This window comes from Jatropha curcas, chromosome 8 (genome assembly GCF_041381405.1).
Source record: "Jatropha curcas cultivar XTBG-Jc1 chromosome 8, XTBG_Jcur_1.0, whole genome shotgun sequence".
Taxonomy (NCBI): Eukaryota; Viridiplantae; Streptophyta; class Magnoliopsida; order Malpighiales; family Euphorbiaceae; genus Jatropha; species Jatropha curcas.
Window position 1 is genome coordinate 27,117,343 of NC_143158.1, and position 21,704 is coordinate 27,139,046.

At 35.9% G+C, this 21,704-nt stretch overlaps 2 protein-coding genes across 4 annotated transcripts; both read left to right on the forward strand.

The window, feature by feature from the left end:
• The first annotated feature begins 77 nt into the window (after nt 1-77).
• On the forward strand, nt 78-16,639 carry GRV2 (DNAJ heat shock N-terminal domain-containing protein). 3 transcript variants are annotated; one of them, XM_037641344.2, is made up of 22 exons: nt 78-985; nt 1,719-1,952; nt 2,160-2,247; nt 2,357-2,565; nt 2,785-2,886; nt 2,965-3,027; nt 3,224-5,431; nt 5,809-6,171; nt 6,567-6,707; nt 7,251-7,643; nt 7,779-8,276; nt 8,505-8,728; nt 8,829-9,173; nt 9,939-10,233; nt 12,096-12,554; nt 12,627-12,972; nt 13,052-13,395; nt 13,495-13,959; nt 14,479-14,603; nt 15,125-15,248; nt 15,881-15,949; nt 16,159-16,639. In XM_037641344.2, the coding sequence occupies exons 1-22, from the start codon at nt 542-544 to the stop codon at nt 16,363-16,365; spliced, it is 7,746 nt and encodes a 2,581-aa protein (XP_037497272.1). In that variant the 5' UTR covers nt 78-541; the 3' UTR covers nt 16,366-16,639. The 3 variants fall into 3 exon arrangements, with proteins under 3 accessions (XP_037497272.1, XP_037497273.1, XP_037497275.1); XM_037641345.2 differs by having other exon boundaries at nt 7,782-8,276; XM_037641347.2 differs by lacking the exons at nt 78-985; nt 1,719-1,952; nt 2,160-2,247 and having other exon boundaries at nt 2,424-2,565; nt 2,775-2,886.
• A 1,045-nt stretch (nt 16,640-17,684) lies between these two features.
• LOC105639461 (non-specific lipid transfer protein GPI-anchored 14) lies at nt 17,685-18,508 on the forward strand. Its single transcript, XM_012223542.4, has 2 exons — nt 17,685-18,032; nt 18,161-18,508. Exons 1-2 carry the CDS (start codon nt 17,696-17,698, stop codon nt 18,430-18,432), a joined length of 609 nt encoding a protein of 202 aa, XP_012078932.2. The 5' UTR covers nt 17,685-17,695; the 3' UTR covers nt 18,433-18,508.
• Nucleotides 18,509-21,704: the final 3,196 nt, after the last annotated feature.

The window sequence follows — 21,704 nt, forward strand, 5'->3', positions numbered from 1 at the left end:
ACAAATAAAGATTTATGCCAGATCATCAAATAGTAAGAGATAAAACTCACCGACAGGTAACTCGAACAATCCCCGGCCCTCCCGCAAAAACTTTTGACAGTAAGGTCTCTCAAACAGCACCAGCACCAGCGCCAACATAGCAGGAACTTCTTCTTCGTCGTTGTCGTCCTAGCTGCCTCTCTTTCTCTTCTTTTTCCATTATTTCAGCTCATGAACCCTAAATTAAGATCTCCAATTTTTTCTTCTTAATTCTTATTCTACTCTAAATTACTGTTATTGTTATTATTATTTTCATGTCAATTGGATTTCATAATTTCTCCAGCGATCCATCCAATCAGAGTGGCGAATCGGTAATCACAGCCGAAAACTGGGTGCGAATCAGTCTCGGTCTCACCCCCAACCCGGCGTGGGACTTTGGTTCTTTAGCCGCTCCAACAATGCCCCTCGCACCCATACCCTTCACTACCTAGAACAACAGCAACACCACCACAATCTACAATCTGTGACCTATCACGCACCTGATCACTCTCGCCCTTCTTCAATGGAACCATCTAATTCTTCTACTCTTCCTCCTTCTAGTGCTTCTTCCAATTCGGCCCCTCCTCTTCAGGAAGAGCCTGAGTACCTTGCCCGTTACCTCGTCGTTAAGCACTCATGGCGAGGTAGGTATAAGAGGATTTTGTGTATATCTAATGTTTCGATTATTACTTTGGACCCTAATACGCTCTCGGTTACTAACTCTTATGATGTGGGGAGTGATTTTGACGGCGCGTCTCCGATTATTGGACGCGATGAGAATTCGAATGAGTTTAATTTGAGTGTGAGGACTGACGGGAAAGGTAAATTTAAAGGGATGAAGTTTTCGTCGAGGTATAGGGCTAGTATTTTGACTGAGTTGTATAGAATTCGGTGGAATAGACTTAGTGCTGTGGCGGAGTTCCCTGTTCTTCATCTGAAGCGAAAAAATGGCAATTGGGTTCCTTTTGTAAGTGCCTTTTCTTTCCCTTGTCCCAGTCTCTCTCAATTTTAAAGTATTGGACTTTCTTTTATATTGGTCTGTGTTTGACTGTTGCAATGTTTGGCATTTGATGTTTTTTCTTGTTTATGAGAAGCTATGATGTATCTGGAATTGAAGGTTTCCTAAAGTTTGAATTTCTTTCCTTTTTTTCTTGGTTTGATAATTTTAAAGAAAAGGGAAACTTGAGAAGTTGGATTCACTATTCTATCAAGGACCAAATAGAGTTTGGATACTAATCTTTGTCATGAGTGCTTTAGTCTTATATTTTTCACTAACTAGGCATGTTTCTATATTTCCTTCCATAGGGGACCGGAAATACAAAATTGCATCCTTTCTTAAGCTGTCAAATTGCCAATAGTTTTCAAGAACTCAGATGAATGACTTGCTACTTGCAATATCTATGCCTAACCGAGTATAAATATACTCTTGGGCTGGTAGTGTTTTACTATCTCCATTCAACTTCTATTGAGTTGAGATAATCAGGAATATCCAAGGCTAATCCTTTTCCTGTACTTAAATCAACCCCTTGGTTCTAGTTTTCAAAATGGAGGAACAAACTGAAACCTCATTGCAATTGCTTCTAATATACATGAACTAGTTAGATTGCTGTTTTTCATTTCTATCTAAGATTAGGTCATCATGGTACATGATCTAATATCCTCTTTCAAGCTACTGATTTGATAACTGTTTACATGTACAGAAATTGAAAGTTACTCACATTGGGGTTGAATTGATTGACTTAAAGTCTGGGGATCTACGCTGGTGCTTGGATTTTAGAGATATGAATTCCCCTGCCATTATTGCCCTTTCCGATGTTTATGGAAAGAAAGCAAGTGATTGTGGAGGTTTTGTTCTTTGCCCTTTATATGGAAGGAAGTCTAAAGCTTTTCAAGCTGCTTCAGGAACCACTAACTCTGCAATTATCTCAAACTTGGTAAGAATTGTATCTTTAACAATTAATTTATAATTTCATGCCAAATGTACGGGAACAGTGTTTACTGATTGTGTAAAGTTGAATATTTGTTTTGAGGTCCATCTTTTTATGAGTCAAAATTGCCGCATGCTGTTCTCATACTGATTTGGCAGTTGCCGAACGCATTTTGAATTGACACTCATACTAATTCTGAATGTTCTGTTACAGACTAAAACTGCCAAGTCAACAGTTGGGATAATACTATCTGTGGACAATTCTCAAACCCTTACTGTGTTGGAGTATATCAAGCAAAGGGGTAGCTATTGTGAACACTTTTGTTATTGTTTTCTGTTTTATATTTTTTCAGCTTTCTTTACTGGTCATATTTTTAATAATTAATGCATTTGCCTGTTAAATAAATTTAGTGAAGGAAGCAGTTGGAGCAGAGGAAACCCCTTGCGGGGGTTGGTCTGTAACAAGGTTACGTTCTGCTGCTCATGGAACTCTAAATGTTCCTGGATTGAGTTTGGGAGTTGGCCCAAAAGGTGGACTTGGAGAGCATGGTGATGCTGTATCTCGTCAACTCATTCTAACAAAGGTTTCGATTGTTGAAAGGCGGCCAGAAAACTATGAAGTAAGTTGATGAAAAATTACAAAAATTTTTGAGATTGAAGTAGATGCTAGAATAGTTGCTTCATTACTCATGCCTTATGTCTGAGATAAACACATTATGTGTTCTATGGATAGGAAATGACACGCACACGCTCGCGTGCACACACACACGCTCGCGTGCACACACACACACATATATTTCACATATCAAATGCTGAGAATTTTGATTAGATGTCTGCAGGCTGTTATTGTCCGTCCTTTATCTGCAGTAAGCTCGCTTGTTCGATTTGCTGAGGAGCCCCAAATGTTTGCTATTGAGTTCAATGATGGTTGTCCTATCCATGTGAGTACCAATAGCTTTTATTCTGAAATTTTGATTTTCTGTGGTGAAAAGTTTGTAACGTCTATGACATACATGTAGGTTTATGCAAGCACGTCTCGTGATAGTTTACTCGCAGCAGTTCGAGATGTGTTGCAAACAGAAGTAGGTATATCTGTACCCTGTTAGATATTGATAGGTTTTGTTAGCTATAAAATATTTTGAAATATGGTTCTGCAAAGTGATCATATATGCCAATTGCCATGGTTGTCATTTGATGAGCCAATCAGTTTATCATTAGTGCAAATTAGTTGCCCGGGAAGTTTACTGTTTAGATGACTTGTATGGTCTACTTATGCAGGGTCAATGCCCAGTACCTATATTACCAAGGCTGACAATGCCTGGTCATCGTATTGATCCACCTTGTGGGAGAGTTCATTTATTGGTCGGATCACAGCGCCCTATTGCCGACATGGAAAGTGCATCCATGCATTTGAAACATTTAGCTGCTGCTGCTAAAGATGCTGTTGCTGAGGGTGGTTCAATCCCTGGTTCAAGAGCTAAATTGTGGCGTAGAATAAGGGAATTCAATGCTTGTGTTCCATATACGGGAGTTCCTCATAATATTGAAGTGCCTGAGGTAACTTTGATGGCCTTGATCACAATGCTTCCAGCTACACCAAATCTTCCTCCAGAGTCTCCTCCTCTGCCACCTCCTTCGCCTAAAGCAGCTGCAACAGTTATGGGTTTTATTGCTTGTTTACGTAGATTATTGGCTTCAAGGACTGCAGCTTCACATGTGATGTCTTTTCCTGCTGCTGTTGGAAGAATTATGGGTCTACTTAGGAATGGTTCTGAAGGTGTAGCTGCTGAAGCGGCAGGGCTTGTTGCAGCTCTTATTGGTGGTGGTCCTATGGATCCAAGTTTGTTAACAGATACCAAGGGAGAGAGGCATGCCACAATAATGCACACAAAGTCCGTTTTGTTCGCTCATAATGGTTATATTATTATCCTTGCAAACAGGTTGAAACCTATGTCTGTATCACCCTTATTGTCAATGGCTGTTGTTGAAGTTCTTGAGGCTATGATATGTGAACCACATGGTGAAACTACCCAGTACACTGTTTTTGTTGAATTGTTAAGGCAAGTGGCTGGTTTGCGGCGGCGGTTATTTGCATTGTTTGCGCATCCTGCTGAAAGTGTAAGGGAAACGGTTGCCGTGATCATGCGTACTATTGCAGAAGAAGATGCAATTGCGGCAGAATCTATGCGTGATGCTGCTCTGCGTGATGGTGCTTTGCTGAGGCATTTATTGCATGCTTTTTACCTTCCTGCCGGTGAGCGACGTGATGTTAGCCGACAACTTGTTGCTCTTTGGGCCGATTCCTATCAACCAGCTTTAGATCTGTTGTCTCGGGTTCTGCCTCCTGGGCTTGTTGCTTATTTGCGCACACGTTCTGACGGAGTCCAATTAGATGATGCAAATCAAGAAGGATCGTTGGTTAGTAGGAGACAGAGACGTTTACTTCAACAGCGGAGAGGCCGTGCAGGTAGAGGAATTACTGCTCAAGAACATCCCATACCTAACGTTAGTAATTATGAAGTTGGTGATCCAGTAAGGCAGCCAAATTCTGCTGGTTTTAAAGGATTAGATAGCTATCAAAAATCTGTAGTGGATCTCAATTCTGGACAACCTTCTACTATTCACACGGTTGAAAACTTGACCAGTGATATTCCTTCGCACAGTGACAATTTGCTTCCTTCAGCTGATACATCTTCAACCAATATAAATGAAAAGGCAGAACCAAGTGCTTCTAATTCAGTTGAATCTGATGTTAATGCGGCTGGTCTCCAGAACACAGGCCTCCCAGCCCCTGCACAGGTGGTTGTGGAGAATACACCAGTGGGTTCTGGTCGGCTACTTTGTAATTGGCATGAATTTTGGCGAGCATTCAGCCTTGACCACAATCGTGCAGATCTAATCTGGAATGAGCGCACAAGGCAAGAATTGAGGGAGGCTTTGCAGGCTGAGGTTCATAAACTAGATGTTGAGAAGGAACGTAGTGAAGACATTGTTCCTGGAGTGGCTACAGTTGAGACACTGACTGGGCAAGATAGTGTGCCACAGATATCTTGGAACTATTCTGAGTTCTCTGTCAGTTATCCTAGCTTGTCCAAAGAAGTATGTGTGGGGCAATATTATCTGCGTCTGCTACTTGATAGTGGCAGCAGTGGTAGAGCACAAGATTTTCCACTGCGTGATCCTGTAGCTTTCTTTAGGGCACTCTATCATCGGTTTTTATGTGATGCAGATACAGGGCTTACTGTGGATGGTGCCGTTCCTGATGAATTGGGTGCATCTGATGATTGGTGTGATATGGGAAGATTAGATGGTTTTGGGGGAGGGGGAGGCTCTTCAGTAAGGGAGCTTTGTGCCAGAGCAATGGCCATTGTCTATGAACAACACTTCAGTACAATTGGTCCTTTTGAGGGTGCTGCACATATTACAGTTCTTTTAGATAGGACAGATGACAGAGCTTTGAGGCATCGTCTTCTCCTCCTTTTGAAGGTATATTAGTTAATTGTTATTTGGTGATTCATAATGGTTTCTTCCTCCGATTCATCTATTTGATATGATTACTGAATAATGTGATTTGAACTTATAAACCCTGTGCACATGTGCATGCATACATGAGAGAGATAGAAAGAGGGAGAGAGTAAATGACCTGGAAGTTTTGGGCCCTCTTATTGATATGTGATTCCCATTTAGTGCTTGTAAGAAATTGCAATTTAACCAATTAAAAAGCAGTATTCTCAAATTTGGACAATCCAAGTGACATGATAAAGTAATGGCTGAAAAACTTGGAGGACCTAAAGTAATACTTCCAGTCCAAATTTTGAACTTGATGTGGTGGTTATTGATTATCAATATTTTCTGAAATGCAGGTTTTAATGAAGGTTCTATCTAATGTTGAGGCATGTGTTTTGGTTGGAGGGTGCGTATTGGCGGTTGATTTGCTGACAGTGGTTCATGAAGCTTCAGAAAGGACTGTTATTCCTTTACAGTCTAATTTGTTAGCTGCCACTGCTTTTATGGAACCACTTAAAGAGTGGATGCTTCTTGGCAAGGATGGTGCACAAATTGGACCAGTCGAGAAGGACGCTATCAGAAGGTTTTGGTCAAAGAAAGAAATTGACTGGACAACAAAGTGCTGGGCATCTGGGATGGTGGAGTGGAAGAGATTGCGTGATATTCGTGAACTTCGCTGGGCATTGGCCATTCGTGTTCCAGTCCTCACGTCATCTCAGGTAGGTCTCATTAGGCATATCTTGATTCTGATCTTTATTGTGGTTGCTGGCACTTGCTGCTGTCTGTAGTGAGCATAACGTCCTTATCCGAGGCTCAAATACACTTGGCAATTCGATTTTGTTAGGTTAATTATATGTTCCGTTGTAATTCAAGCAAAATCCATGCATAAATTGTAACATACAGAAAGCTTGTTGCTATGTATAATTTAAATTATTGTTGTTGTAGATCGATAGATTATTGTTTTTTAGAATAACTTTGTGGTGCATGGACTATTTTTGCTTAATTTTGTGGTTTCCTTTTGTCACATTCTGTAAACATTACATCCTTAGACTTTTTATTTTTCTTCTTTTACCATTTTTGTTTATTTGTGTTTGTTGGTGGATATTTTACGTAGGTAGGGGATGCAGCATTGTCCATATTACATAGCATGGTATCTGCACATTCAGACTTAGATGATGCTGGAGAGATAGTTACCCCAACACCAAGGGTAAAACGTATATTGTCAAGTCCGCGTTGCCTTCCACATATTGCTCAGGTAATTTCCTGATATTTTTTTAAGGAAAAAAAAATTGCCTAAATGCTTATTACCTGAGAAAACTTTCCTAAATGCTAATTCAATACTGGTTTTAATATTGTCTTCTAATCAGACATACATATGTATCTGTGTGAATGTATTCATGACTTTGTGACGTACTTGGAGAGCTAAAAATATTCTGATTGGGATTTGGAATCTTCTTTTTTAGATAACTTTAGAAGATTTTCTAAGGGTGGCAGTTTTATTGTGGCTGCTATTGGAAAAAACATGATTTGAGATAATCTGATTAAAGCTATTAAATATTATCTTTAAGGTCAATTTTTCATTTTTGGTCATAAAAATTTTAAAATTGCTAAACAGCCATTTCAAACCGCTTTTTGCAACAAAATCTAAAATAATACTAATTGAAAGCATAAGATCAACACCAAACTGCTAGTATCTACAATGAATGATATAATTTTCCTTTTAAGAAGCTGATCTCCTTGTCATTTTAACCATTAATTCAAAGGGTCCAGCTTGTTCATTAACTCTTTGTTCACATAGGCTATGCTTTCTGGGGAACCAAATATAGTGGAGGCTGCTGCAGCACTGCTGAAGGCTGTTGTTACCAGAAATCCTAAGGCTATGGTGCGCCTTTACAGCACAGGTGCATTCTACTTTGCACTTGCATACCCTGGATCCAATCTCCACTCCATTGCACAACTGTTTTCTGTGACTCATGTCCATCAAGCATTCCATGGTGGTGAAGAAGCTGCTCTTTCCTCGTCATTGCCCCTTGCAAAACGCAGTGTGTTGGGTGGCCTTCTCCCTGAATCCTTGCTGTATGTACTCGAGCGTAGTGGTCCAGCTGCATTTGCAGCTGCAATGGTTTCAGATTCTGATACTCCAGAGATTATATGGACACACAAAATGCGGGCAGAACATCTTATTCGTCAGGTATGTATAAACTTCAAAAGCGGCAGTATGTGGTTTGTGCTACATTACATTGCTGGTCTATCCTTTAATCGAGAGGATATATGTGAACAGGCACTTATTCTGTATATTCATGACAGCTTACTCCTTCCTTTCCAGCAGGTTTTACAGCATCTGGGCGATTTTCCCCAGAAATTGTCACAGCACTGTCATTCTTTATATGACTATGCCCCCATGCCGCCAGTGACATACCCAGAATTAAGAGATGAAATGTGGTGTCACCGTTATTATCTTCGGAACTTATGTGATGAGATTCGCTTTCCCAATTGGCCAATTGTTGAACATGTTGAGTTTCTGCAATCATTATTGGTAATGTGGCGTGAAGAGTTAACACGAAGACCTATGGATCTTTCTGAAGAAGAAGCTTGCAGAATATTAGAGATATCACTGGAAGATGTCTCAAGTGATGATGCCAAAAAGAAATATTCTTTTGAGACTTCTGAGGAGATAACTACCATATCGAAGCAGATTGAGAACATTGATGAAGAAAAGCTGAAGCGACAGTATAGGAAACTTGCAATGAAATACCATCCTGACAAGAACCCTGAGGGAAGGGAGAAGTTTCTTGCTGTGCAGAAAGCTTATGAACGCCTTCAGGTATTCACAATTATATAAATGTATAATCCGTTACCATGTCAATTTGCAGAAAACTTAAGTTGCCTAAATAGGAACTTATAGTGATGTATAAAGATGTTTAGTCCATAGAAGTTCATGATTCACATGAGTTACTCCTTATGGATTATGAGGTTAAAGATATTCAGTTTCAGCTTTCTGCTCTGGACCTCTGGTTTACTAATAAATTTATACCTGTATTGCTCTTTATAGGCTACCATGCAAGGCTTGCAAGGTCCTCAGCCTTGGAGATTACTGCTTTTATTGAAAGGACAATGCATCTTATACCGAAGATATGGAGATGTACTGGAGCCTTTTAAATATGCTGGCTATCCCATGTTGCTTAATGCAGTTACAGTTGACCAAGATGACAACAATTTTCTTTCTTCTGATAGAGCACCTTTGCTTGTTGCAGCATCAGAGCTTACTTGGCTGACGTAAATCCCCTTTCTGCTCTTGTTCTTTACATTTCATTTACTAATGAATTTCAAAAGAATTTGACAGGCTTCTCTTCTCTCTATGATTTTTAATAATTAGGTGTGCATCTTCTTCATTAAATGGTGAGGAGCTTGTAAGGGATGGAGGGATACAACTCCTTGCAATTCTTCTTTCTCGTTGCATGTGCATAGTTCAGCCAACTACTTCTGCTAGTGAACCATCCGCCATTATTGTTACAAATGTGATGCGAACCTTTTCTGTTTTGAGTCAGTTTGAGAGTGCAAGGGCTGAGATGCTTGAATTATCTGGACTAGTTGATGACATTGTGCACTGCACTGAACTTGAGCTTGTGCCTGATGCTGTGGATGCTGCCCTCCAGACTATTGCACATGTTTCTGTGACCTCTGGCTTGCAGAACGCCTTATTGAAGGCAGGTGTACTTTGGTAAGTTAATGAAGGCACTGTGGGTGCATATGTGTATCTATTGTTTTCAAGTTTTGCTAATCCTGAATTAGCTGCATCTTCACTTCTATTAATTGGATGAAATAAGCACCTTTGGCGCCTTTAACATGCTTATGCTCATTCCATTTGAGGTGGTCTCATGCATACTTTTCAGTGCTATACCATTGGATATTCTTTCTGTTAGACAGCTCAGACTTGTGAATGCTAAAGTTGCCTTTTGGTAAAAGGAACGCAAGGTTCACTTTTAAAGGTCCAAAGTGAAGTATTTGTTGTGAACTTGCAATGGATCATATTATTTCTATAGTAGCTAAATTATGGGACATCCAGCTTTTATTATTTTGTTAGATGTCAAGGCTTGCGTAAATCTATGTTGCTTTTAATGTAATTTGGCTGGATGAACGTGTAGGTATGAAAACCTTGAAGAGTTATGTTGCTTCAACTTTATTTATATTAAGTTATGTTTGAGGTTTTCTTTTTGTTCTTGTTCCTCCTTTCTTTTTCGGGTGAGGTGGTTCAACATAGGTTGGTTTTCGGCTGAGGTGGTTCAACATAGGTTGGTCATGCATCAGAATTTGTTTGTCGATCATTCTTCTCCATTCAGCTCTTTTTAACTAAATTAGGGGGTTTCATTGCTTTTAGTGCCCTTTTCACTCAATCTTCATTTTGTCTGTCAAATCTTAGACCATCTACGCTGTTATAGATACCTAAAACTTATAATATCTAATTTGGTATTTTTTTTTTTTTTAGGTATCTTTTGCCATTACTACTTCAGTATGACTCAACTGCCGAGGAGTCTGATAAGTCTGAATCACATGGTGTCGGTTCTAGTGTTCAAATTGCAAAAAATATGCATGCTGTTCGAGCATCTCAGGCCTTATCAAGACTTAGTGGTTTGTGCTCTGATGGAAGTTCAACTCCTTATAATGCAGCAGCTGCTGATGTGCTTAGAGCCTTGCTAACTCCTAAACTTGCAAGCATGTTGAAAGATCATTTACCAAAGGACTTGCTATCCAAATTAAACACGAACTTGGAGTCTCCAGAGGTAAAAAACTGTCAAACTATGTTGCATGGAAACGGAAACGTGGAAGCGTGGAAACGCGGAAACGGAAATGGTGAAACGGTATTTTTTTTAAAATATAAGAAACGGAAACGTGGAAGCGTGGAAACGCGGAAACGGAAATGGTGAAATATGACAAATATAGGGTCATATTTATAAATATAAAATATAAATTATTATAAACCATTAAATATATTCAATAACAAGTTAAAGTCCAATCAATATTAATCATATGCAAAAAAATTACAAGTTTCATACTCATAAAAAATACATGTTTTATGAATTTGTATTTATTTATGCTTTTATTTTAATTAGAGAAATGAGTTTTTGAGATTTTCCATTATACGGAAACGTATTTGGAGAGGGGAAACGGGTTTCCAAATTACTCAATTTACGGAAACGGCCCCGAGACATTTCCAAGCGTTTCCGGGCAGGAAACGTTTCTGAAACGCGGAAATGGCAGCCAAAGGAAGTTTCCGTGCAACATAGCTATCAATGATTTTAGCAAAAAGTACTCAAGACCTGTGAATATTTAATATTGTTGCATGATAGGCTACATATTACGTGCATCCATGTGCATATACACGCTTGGCTGACATTTTTTGAATGCTTTATCAATTACTCCCTCTGTCTCAAAATGTTTGTCTTGTGGACTTTTGCACAAAGTTTAAGAAACACATTAATTATAGTGTCACATCATACAAAATATTCATATTTTTTCAAAATTATCCTTTAAAACTAAAAAAAGTTATTCCTAGAATCTAAAACCATTTATAATGAGGGGTATAAAGGAAAAGTAAATATCTCTTAAGTCAAGTGGACAAACATTTTGGGACATCCAACAATGGAAACATGGACAAACATTTTGGGACGGGGGGAGTATATTTTTGTGGTAGATATACAGTGAGGATTAGCTAAGGTTCATGGTAAGTTGACATATAACGAGAGACCATTTGGTTCTGTTAATTCATTCACAGCTAATCGTTGATTTATATCCAACAGTTAAATTGTTGACTTGATTCCATGAGCTATGTATTAGAGCTTTTTTGTATTAGTTGTAAGTTGGTTTGTATTTATATTATATTTGGACTTTATTAACCTCATAAAAAATAATTACTAATAAAATTAACTTTTTTCAAAATTAATATTCTTTTATCATTTTATTTATCGTTATTGAAAAATAATAATTTTCTATTAAATATTATTTTAAAAAATTGTATTAATTTTTTTATTTATATCACATTAAAATAAAAAAATAATGTATTCATCATAAAAATTAAAAACGATTTATATACATTATACATTATGACATATAAAACAATTATACCCTTAATGATCATTTTATTAACAACAACTGCTATTAAAATTTTACCAAACACAACATTTATATCAGTGGGTATGAACAACTAAACCAAACATGTCCTAAGTTGTATTAGAAAAACCAAAGCACCTATCTAATAGTTTTTTGGATAAAAACCAAAGTTTATGGATAACAAACAGGATGTGGAAGGAAAAAGGCGGAGAAAAGAATTATTATCTACCAAGGCCTGTTACATCTTCTCCCTTCTATTTCATGTGTAATATATCTCTAAAAGCCAATACCTATTCAGGACTTATTGTTTCTGAGAAGAGCAGCTTTGTTGTGAATATGCAGAATGTCTGTATTTGAATAATTGAACCCATCGCACACCATATATTCTTCTGCTAAATCAATTTGTATTGATGGGGGGCACTTGTAAATTAAATCAATCACATTACTTTGGCATTTTTATTTTAGCTGTTGGCATGAACATTGAGTCAATTTTTTTAAAAACAACAATTAATTTATTAAATGCTTGTGGTCATAGATTATCTGGAACTCTTCAACTCGAGCAGAACTACTGAAATTTGTTGATCAGCAGCGTGCTAGCATGGGGCCTGATGGTTCATATGACATAACAGATTCACAAACCTTTAAATATAAGGCACTATCCAAAGAACTTTTCATTGGCAATGTCTACTTGAGGGTCTATAATGATCAGCCAGACTTTGAGATCAGTGAACCAGAAGGATTCTGTGTTGCTCTAATTGATTTCATATCATTTTTAGTGCGCAACCAATTTGGTGCGGAATCTGAAGATGCTGAGAATAAACTTAATTCCAGCAGCTCATCTCCTGACACATCAGAGATTCAAAATAGTGATGCTGAAGTATCTGAAAATGGTCAAGTGCCCCATGATTCATTGGCAGTTTCAGATGAAAAATCAACAGATAAAGAAGAGTTGAAACCAGTCAAAAACCTTAAACTGGGATTGACTTCACTTAAGGTACACTACTTCCTTGCACATATTAATTCCTCATTAGCTGTATGTGCCTGACAGTTCTTATTTTATTGACAGAACTTACTGACAAGCAGTCCAAATCTGGCTTCCATCTTTTCTTCTAAAGAAAAGCTACTACCTCTTTTTGAATGTTTTTCTGTACCTGTTGCACCAGAGACCAACATTCCTCAACTTTGCCTCGCTGTTCTTTCTCTCTTGACTACATATGCTCCTTGCTTGGAGGCCATGGTTGCAGATGGGTCAAGTCTTCTCCTTTTACTACAAATGCTCCACTCTGCGCCAAGTTGTCGTGAAGGGGTTCTTCATGTTCTTTATGCTTTGGCAAGCACTCCAGAGCTTGCTTGGGCAGCTGCCAAGCACGGCGGAGTGGTGTACATTCTGGAACTTCTCTTGCCTCTACAAAGTAATTATTTTTCCTTTGTCATACCTTTTTTGAATTATTTGAACGCATCATGTTATTAATTTGTAATGATGATGTGCAGAGGATATTCCCTTACAGCAGAGAGCAGCAGCTGCCTCGTTATTGGGGAAGCTTGTTGGGCAGCCAATGCATGGGCCCAGAGTAGCTATAACACTAGCAAGGTTTCTTCCAGATGGCCTGGTATCAGTTATTAGGGACGGCCCTGGTGAGGCTGTTGTATCTGCACTTGAACAAACGACAGAGACACCAGAGCTTGTATGGACCCCAGCGATGGCAGCATCTTTATCTGCGCAAATTGGTACTATGGCATCCGACTTGTACCGTGAGCAGATGAAAGGTCGCATTGTTGATTGGGATGTCCCTGAGCAGGCTTCTGGACAACAGGAAATGAGAGATGAACCACAGGTATGACTTATTATATTTATATGTGAATTTCAGGCTCCAATGCTTTTGATTTGCTAAAATCAAATTATGAGGGAACTCAAACACTTCATTGTTATGCAGGTCGGTGGAATCTATGTGAGGCTGTTCCTTAAGGATCCTAAATTTCCTCTAAGAAATCCAAAGAGATTCTTGGAAGGGCTGTTGGATCAATATTTGTCATCTATTGCTGCCACGCATTATGACACACAAGCTGTTGATCCTGAGCTTCCTTTACTTCTTTCTGCTGCTTTAGTTTCGTTATTGCGAGTGCACCCTGCACTTGCAGATCATGTTGGGTATCTTGGGTATGTGCCCAAACTTGTGGCTGCTGTGGCATATGAGGGTCGACGAGAAACAATGGCATCAGAGGAGGTGCAAAATGGCAACTATACAGAAAAAACATACGAGTCTGATGATGGGTCTATACCACCTACACAAACTCCACAGGAACGTGTGCGCCTTAGTTGTTTGCGTGTCCTGCATCAACTTGCAGCAAGTACAATCTGTGCTGAGGCCATGGCAGCTACTAGTGCAGGAACACCTCAGGTGTGTTTTCTGATGTTTTCCTCTCAAGTTTGTGTTCTGAAGGATTGTGATGGAGATACTAGGATAGGTAGCTGAGGAGAACAAAAGTTTCCTCTTTCTCTCTCTCGTGTTCTTTTTTTTTTTTTTTTTTTTTTTTTTTTTGGGGGGGGGGGGGGGGTTTGGGGGAGATGGTGGGGAAGGGGGAAATCTGTGGGTTTGGCTTATCACTTAATTATCATTTACTGTTCTCCAATTCTATTAGGCAGGCTTGAATGTTATTGTAGCATCTCTTTTTCGCCATTTGTGTACATGGGTTCTTAAGGTTTAATTGCAGCAGGCAATTTTAGATTTTGAAGTTACAAAATGTGTTAGATAATTTATTGATTGTTACTTCATTTGATATTATCACAATTAGCATTCCGAAATGTGTTTGTGAAAGCGATAGGGAATCTGTCTCTATGGTCACATTGTTAATGTTCAAAATGTTTAACTTATTTTAATGCAACCTGTGGCTCACTCTTATTACTGTTTGGTTTTCAGGTTGTTCCACTTCTAATGAAAGCTATCGGGTGGCAAGGTGGGAGCATACTAGCTCTTGAGACACTAAAACGTGTTGTAGTTTCTGGAAATCGTGCACGGGATGCATTAGTTGCTCAAGGACTTAAGTAAGCTTTTTCTTCTTTCTTTTTCATCAGGAATTAATTTACTGAGTGCTTTATGTTGCCAATTTTCTTTGATCTGCACTTTTCTGATGCAAATTATTTGGATACCTGTTTCCTCGTGAAATTATGCATGGAGTTGGTAATTAAATAACTATGACCTGTTGGATAAAAAAATGCCCATGTTTTTCTTTAATTATGTCAGAATTCATGGGTAGACTTGTGTAAGCAGAAGATGTTGGGAAGACGGCCAACAAAATTGAAGACCAAATAAACCCTGTAACACCTCATATGAACTGAACTGAAGATAGTATACTTGGAATTTCTTAAATTTTGAGGTGTTGCTAAAATGTTTGAAATAATTTTGATCTTTGCATTTCCCCAACTGCAACATTAATTATTATCCTGTTGATGATTGTTTCAAAGGCATATTCTACAAATATTAAAGTTTATAAATGCATGACAATGTCATATTAAATCTAAAATTTTCTTTCTGATATTGGAACAAATTTGTATGGACAACTTAGGGTTGGTCTTGTTGAAGTACTTCTTGGCCTTCTTGACTGGAGGGCTGGGGGAAGGAATGGACTGTGCTCTCAGATGAAGTGGAATGAATCAGAAGCATCAATTGGAAGGGTGCTAGCAATTGAGGTTAGAATTTTTGTAGTCATAATTGTTATTTTGACATTATTTTTTCTCTGTACCGTTCAGGCTCTTTTTTTGGTTGATGTTCAGTTTGATTTTCACTTATTGACAGTGCACAACTATTTGAATTAAATTGCAAATTATATATTCTGGTTGAATTTATTGAATACCACCACATACTTTCAGATTCACTTTAGACTTTCTAATATACACTCTGCATTTTAAAAAAGAAAAAAGGAAAAAGGGAGAGAAATTCTATGAAGTATTTGATGTTCAATTGTTTTTTTTCATTCTAGTGGAAGGATAAAAAGTTAGGTTGCAGAACAAATCGGTGGTCCATGAAACTTCGTTTTCGGTGGTAAAATGTTTTTTTCTTTGTTTGTGCATCACTCGAGAAACTTTTGACTAGGGGTTGAACATTTTTTTTGTAGCATTATTTTGTTTAGCTTTTATATTAAGTGGGAAGTAGTAGACACTTTTTCAAATCACTCAAATGCAAATTCCTTTATTGGATAAGTAGCTAATGCATATTTATGCGAAGTAGCTGTTACTTGCCTCCTCTTTCTTGATTTTACTGTTCATTCTTGCTTTTCTTTCTTAAGTTGCAAATTTAATTAATAAATGATGATGCTGTTCAGGTTTTGCACGCATTTGCAACAGAAGGAGCACACTGTAATAAAGTGCGTGAGATATTAAATGCCTCTGATGTAAGTATCATCTGCATTCTTTTCTCAAGCATTATGTTGATGATCAACTCCTGCAATTTACTTGCTAGTGTAGTTTACTGCACTATAAGAGCCCTGTATAAATTATGTGTTAATATTTTTTTTTTTCTCCTGCTAGTATTGATGTATGATATTCTGATTTACAACTCATTTTGCTGAGATGAAAATGCCTTTGGTTCTCCAATTTGCAGGTTTGGGGTGCGTATAAAGACCAGAAACATGATCTCTTCCTTCCTTCAAGTGCCCAATCTGCAGCTGCGGGAGTTGCTGGTTTAATTGAGAATTCTTCATCTAGACTGACTTATGCCCTTACAGCTCCACCACCACAGCCAACTCAAGCAAGACCACCTGCACATACCAAATTCGACTCAAATGGGAAGCAGGATCAGCTTTCGTAGGAGTGGTATTGACAAATTAGTTTAGAAACAGCATTACACCTCTGTATAGCCTCTACTGTACAGCTTTGCTCCCATTTTATTTTATTTTATTTTATTTTTATTGGCTCTCATACACACCCAGGGTTTGAGTTGGACAACTGAGGCAGCATTTGCAATTTTCGAGAAAAATTTAAGGGGAATTTTTTGCTTCATGTATAGTGTCACTGGACATTTGTATATTTACTTGGCCTATCGCCTTGGTTGCTATTAATAGGTGAGGTTATTTTTGTGTGAATTTATCTTAATAGCTTTCCTTTTCCTTTTTCTTTTTCGTCTTATGCCTTTCTTGTTGGGCCTCGTTCTTCAAATTGTACATGTAAATAAAAAGGCAACAAATTGTACATAGAAGGATGGCATCTGTTAATTTTGAGGTATTTGTTGTTTAAGTGAAACAAACAGATTGAAGCTGAAGCTGTATCTGGACTTCTATCTATTGATTTTAGTAACTTTTTGCTTCCAACTAATTTTGTTGGGTTTAAATTATTATTATTATTTTGGGGAAAATTGCCAAAATTCAGACTAAAAAATTTGTTACTCTACAATAATTTTGTAAATTTAAATTAATGAAATAAATTAAATTGGAAGTTTGAAGAGAAAGTAGCAATAGCAATTAGGGTCATTGAGAATCTCGAAACTGAATAAATGATTGAGATTTTGGTGTTTCCTTGGAATTTGGAATAGCATTTCTCAAGGCTTTTGCATAACAAGGCAGCCATAAGCCATTCGATCATGGAATTGAATTACTTGCACTTTGATTCATTCATTTACAATTTCATCTGGTCCCTTAGCAGTAGCACAATTTCCAACTCAGATTATGCCTCCATTAATTAAATTTGACTTGGTGAAATATTAAATGTTTCTCTTTTAGCAATTGAGAATGAAATCATCAAATTTTGATCGACACGTGCGTTTACTATTAAACTATTTTTACATATATAATATGAAAATTAATATTGGTCTATGATAGTAACTAAACATGTATTCACGTTGTAATTACACTTTCAATATTCTAGTAATTTTTTAACACGTACCCATCTAGACTTCCAAGAATAAATATAGACTGAAAATTGAAATCCATTGTATATCTATATATGATTCAGCTTTTCAAGAGAGTAGAATAGAGATATGATCTTACATTTAATCAAAAGATAAGTCCCCAACAACACACACCAGGTCTCTATAACTTCTTATAGAGCTCGAAAGGACCCAAAGAGGGACACAACATATATATAACCCACAAAAGAAAAAGGGTTGATAGAGTGGGAGCCCAACAAGAAAATTAAAAAGGAAAATGAAAATGGCAAGTGAGAAAAAGATAGGAATATTTTGCATTGCAGTAGCATCATTAGTTATGGTATCTGTGGGATCCCTGCAACAAGATGAACAGGATTGTGCAGATCAGCTAACAAATCTTGCATCTTGCATTCCTTTTGTGAGTGGCACGGCCAAAAAGCCAACACCAGAGTGCTGCCAAGACACCCAGAAACTCAAATCCACTAAGCCAAAATGTTTGTGTGTTCTTATCAAGGAAAGTTCTGACCCCTCCGTGGGTCTCCCTGTCAACACCACTCTTGCCCTTCAAATGCCTTCTGTTTGCAATATAGATGCCAAAGTCTCTGATTGCCCAAGTAATTAATTCTCCACCAATCATCCTTCAGGGTTTGTTAGTATTATTATTATTAATTTTGTCCCAAAATATAAGTCTGTTTAAGTCTTCATCTGATGGTTGTAATAAAATTTGTTGATGTTGTTGCAGCTATATTGAATCTCCCACCAGATTCTCCAGACGCAAAGATCTTCAAAGAAGCAGCTGGTATTTCAGATTCTACAACCACATCATCAAAAGATTCTCCACCTGCTTCTTCTGGATCCTCAGCATCAACATCAACGTCTTCTTCTTCTGAAACCAGTACTACGTCAAGCTCTGATTCTAAGGCAACTCCAAGCAACAACAATGGACCAAAGGCGAACCAGGTGTTTTGGGGAGGGATAATAATGTCTTTCAGTGCATGGATTTTCTTTTACTAGTAGTAAAAGGCAACTGAAAAATAATGACAGGAGCCCTACCTTGTCTTGTTCCTATGGATTAAGTAATTGAGAGAGTTTAATTAGCAACTAATTAATTTATAATTGCCCTTTTCACTTGTTAATTATTCAATTATTATTACACTTAAGAACTCATCTCATCTTGCTATTTTTCATTGAATTTGAAATCTTACATTTTAAGTGTCATTTAATTTTTAATTTTTTTATTTTTGTCGAACTTCATTTATCATTTTAAAAAATTAAATTACAAATTAATTAATTGTTTTCTAATTTTACTCTTATTTCTTAGATATCCATCAAATAAACATTAATTATTTAGAAAATTGATAAAAAAAAATAATTTAATCAATTAAAATTATGTTTTCCAAAATTGAGGGCGCAAATTAATAATTTGTTTAATCCTTATCTTAAGGACTAGAAATGAATTGGGATTGGGAGAAAGTATTAGAATGATAAATTAGAATTTTTTTTTTTTCCCATCTAATTTGTGTTTAATTAATTTATCATATAACAATTACTGGAATAGGCGAAGGGAAACTTTTCCTATCATTCGTAAACAAGAGGGAAAACTTTCCTTAATGATCATGTAATGTAATGCTCTCCAGAGAAATCTTTGCCTTAGATCCAACGAACACGTTTTGCTTTGTACTGTAGCCTAATCGAAATGTAAATAGCCCATTAGTCTTAATCCAATTTCCCAATCTGTGGGCCATTTTCATATTTAACGGGTCAAAGCCCATTTGGTTAACTAGTGTTTAAGTCTATATATATTAAAATGGAGGATTTTAGAGTCCACTCTCTCTTATTTGAAATTCTCTACTTATTTAAATTTAATTTTATAAATTGCACTGTAATTTTAAAAATAATTTTATAGAAAAAAGGGATTAAAAATCAAATTAGCTCTCCTTCATAATTTCTAAAAGCTGTAACAGGGAAAAAAAAAAGAGTTACTTCAATAATTATTAATAATATATAATGATTGACTAAAATAAAGTAATGGAGATGGAAATCTTTTCTGTAATTAGATTAATAAATTTATTCTTTTTTGAAGTTTTATAAAACTCTACCTTCTCCAATATTGAAATATATGTTCAAGTATAAATTTTTTGACACTGATACAGTGTCAAAAACATATTTACTGTTTTTTTCATAACTTAAACGACAACAGATGCTGAAATTTTGCTTGCTTGTCTGTTGGGCTATAAGATTTTGTTTATAAATAGACAACATTGTCCTGGATTTATATACTATCTCTTATCTATAATACATGTCACGTTTAAAAAAATCATTTATTTTAAAATATTTTTTATATTTTTTATTTTAATAAATAATAAAATATTTTTTTATGTTTAATTTTTATATATTACCAATAATTATTACTTCAATTTAATATTTTTTTAAAGAATTAGTATTAAATTAAGGGTAATTGTTAACGTACAATATTAAATAAAATTAAAATAATGATATTAAACTCATAAATAAGTTCAAATTAACAGATAATACAGGATTCATAATCCTTATCTTAATACAATTATCCTAAGTCCACTATATTTACTCAAAATTACCCATTCACAATTTACTATACCTCAATTCTTGAGAGTTTAACGATAACATAGTCAGTTTATTCGATAATTTATTACTACTTCTATTTTATAAATACTTGTAACATTTGAAATTTCACATTCCTTAAAAAAACCATTAAATGTATTTAAATTACAATCAATTATCGAATAAATTGACTATATTACCTTTAATTTAATATTAATTTTTTAAAAACACCATTAACTTAAAGTAATTATTATTGGTCATATACAAAGGGTAAACATTGAAAAAAAAATATTTATTACTCTTTGAAACTACAACTGTGACAAGTATTTTGGAACAAGTTATTTTCTCAAATGCGCCGAGTATCATGGAACATAGGTAGTATAACTTAGAGAAATTTAATGGTTTTAAGAATGTAAAATTTCAAACATAACAAGTATTATGAAATAAAAATAGTAATTATTATTAAGGAAAACACCTAAACACAAAGCTAAATTCCTAACTACATAAACTTATTTTCTACATTTGTTCCACAATACTTGTCATATTTACAATTTCACATTCCTTAAGAAAACAATTAAATTTGTCTAAGTTGCAATAAATGATTGAGTAAATTGACTATATTACCATTAATTTAATACTAATTCTCTAAGAAAACAATTAAATTGAAGTAATAATTATTGGTCATATACAAATGATAAACATGAAAAAAAAAAAGATTTATTACTCTTTGAAACCACAAATGTGACAAGTATTTTGTAATAAACTATTTTTTCAAATGTAACAAGTATTATGGAACGGAGGTAGTACCACGTACAATTAATCCAAAATTTAATTTTCAAATCGATTTTAACGGAAATTCCAACTAAAAGATTAATTTGGCCGACGTATGTGAGAATTGGAAAAAAAAAAGTTTCAATGCAATTAATGACAGATTTTTTCTCACATCAAACACGTCGCCTATATTCACTCAATAGCTTATTCAATGCAATAGTTTCAGTTAAACATAGATAATTGGTTATGTTAGGCGAAATTAGTTGTTTGGTAGCTGTTAGCTGTTTTAGCAGAATTTAGCTGTTAGCTGTTTAAGTAATTTTTTATGAAACGCTAAAAGTTAAACCTTATATGAATTAACTTTTCACAAAACGCTACCTTAATCTCTAAAAGTCGATTCAAATGCTATGTCACTGAACACTATAAAAAGTAACTAGCATTTAGTATTTTGACTTAAAAATCTGTTGTTGAACACGACCATAAATATTAAAATCAATTAGAGGTCAATTTTAAGTAAACTTTGTGCGTGCACACACATATATAAAGCAAATTAAGCATTATTCTTAAAATTTTTAAGAAATAGATTTAGCAAAAAAATGAATATTATAATTAAGAAAATGGTAAAAAATATTAGCAAAAGCATACATGTTGAGACCTGAACTTTCAGAGTTTCATTATTTAGATAGTGATTAGAAAGATGTAGTTAAAATAGCTTAAAACCTTGAATTAGTAGGTTTCGTGAGAAGTTTTTAAGTGATGGAGGTTGGGGTTTCTAAATCAATGTTAGCCTAAATTTCCATACACTAATTAATTTTCTTCTAGCTCTATTATATTTAATAATTATAAGTATTGACAGCACCACATTTCTCATTTTTCTACACATTTATTGTGACCGAATTTATAGCTTAGTTTCTATGAATAGCATAAATAGATAT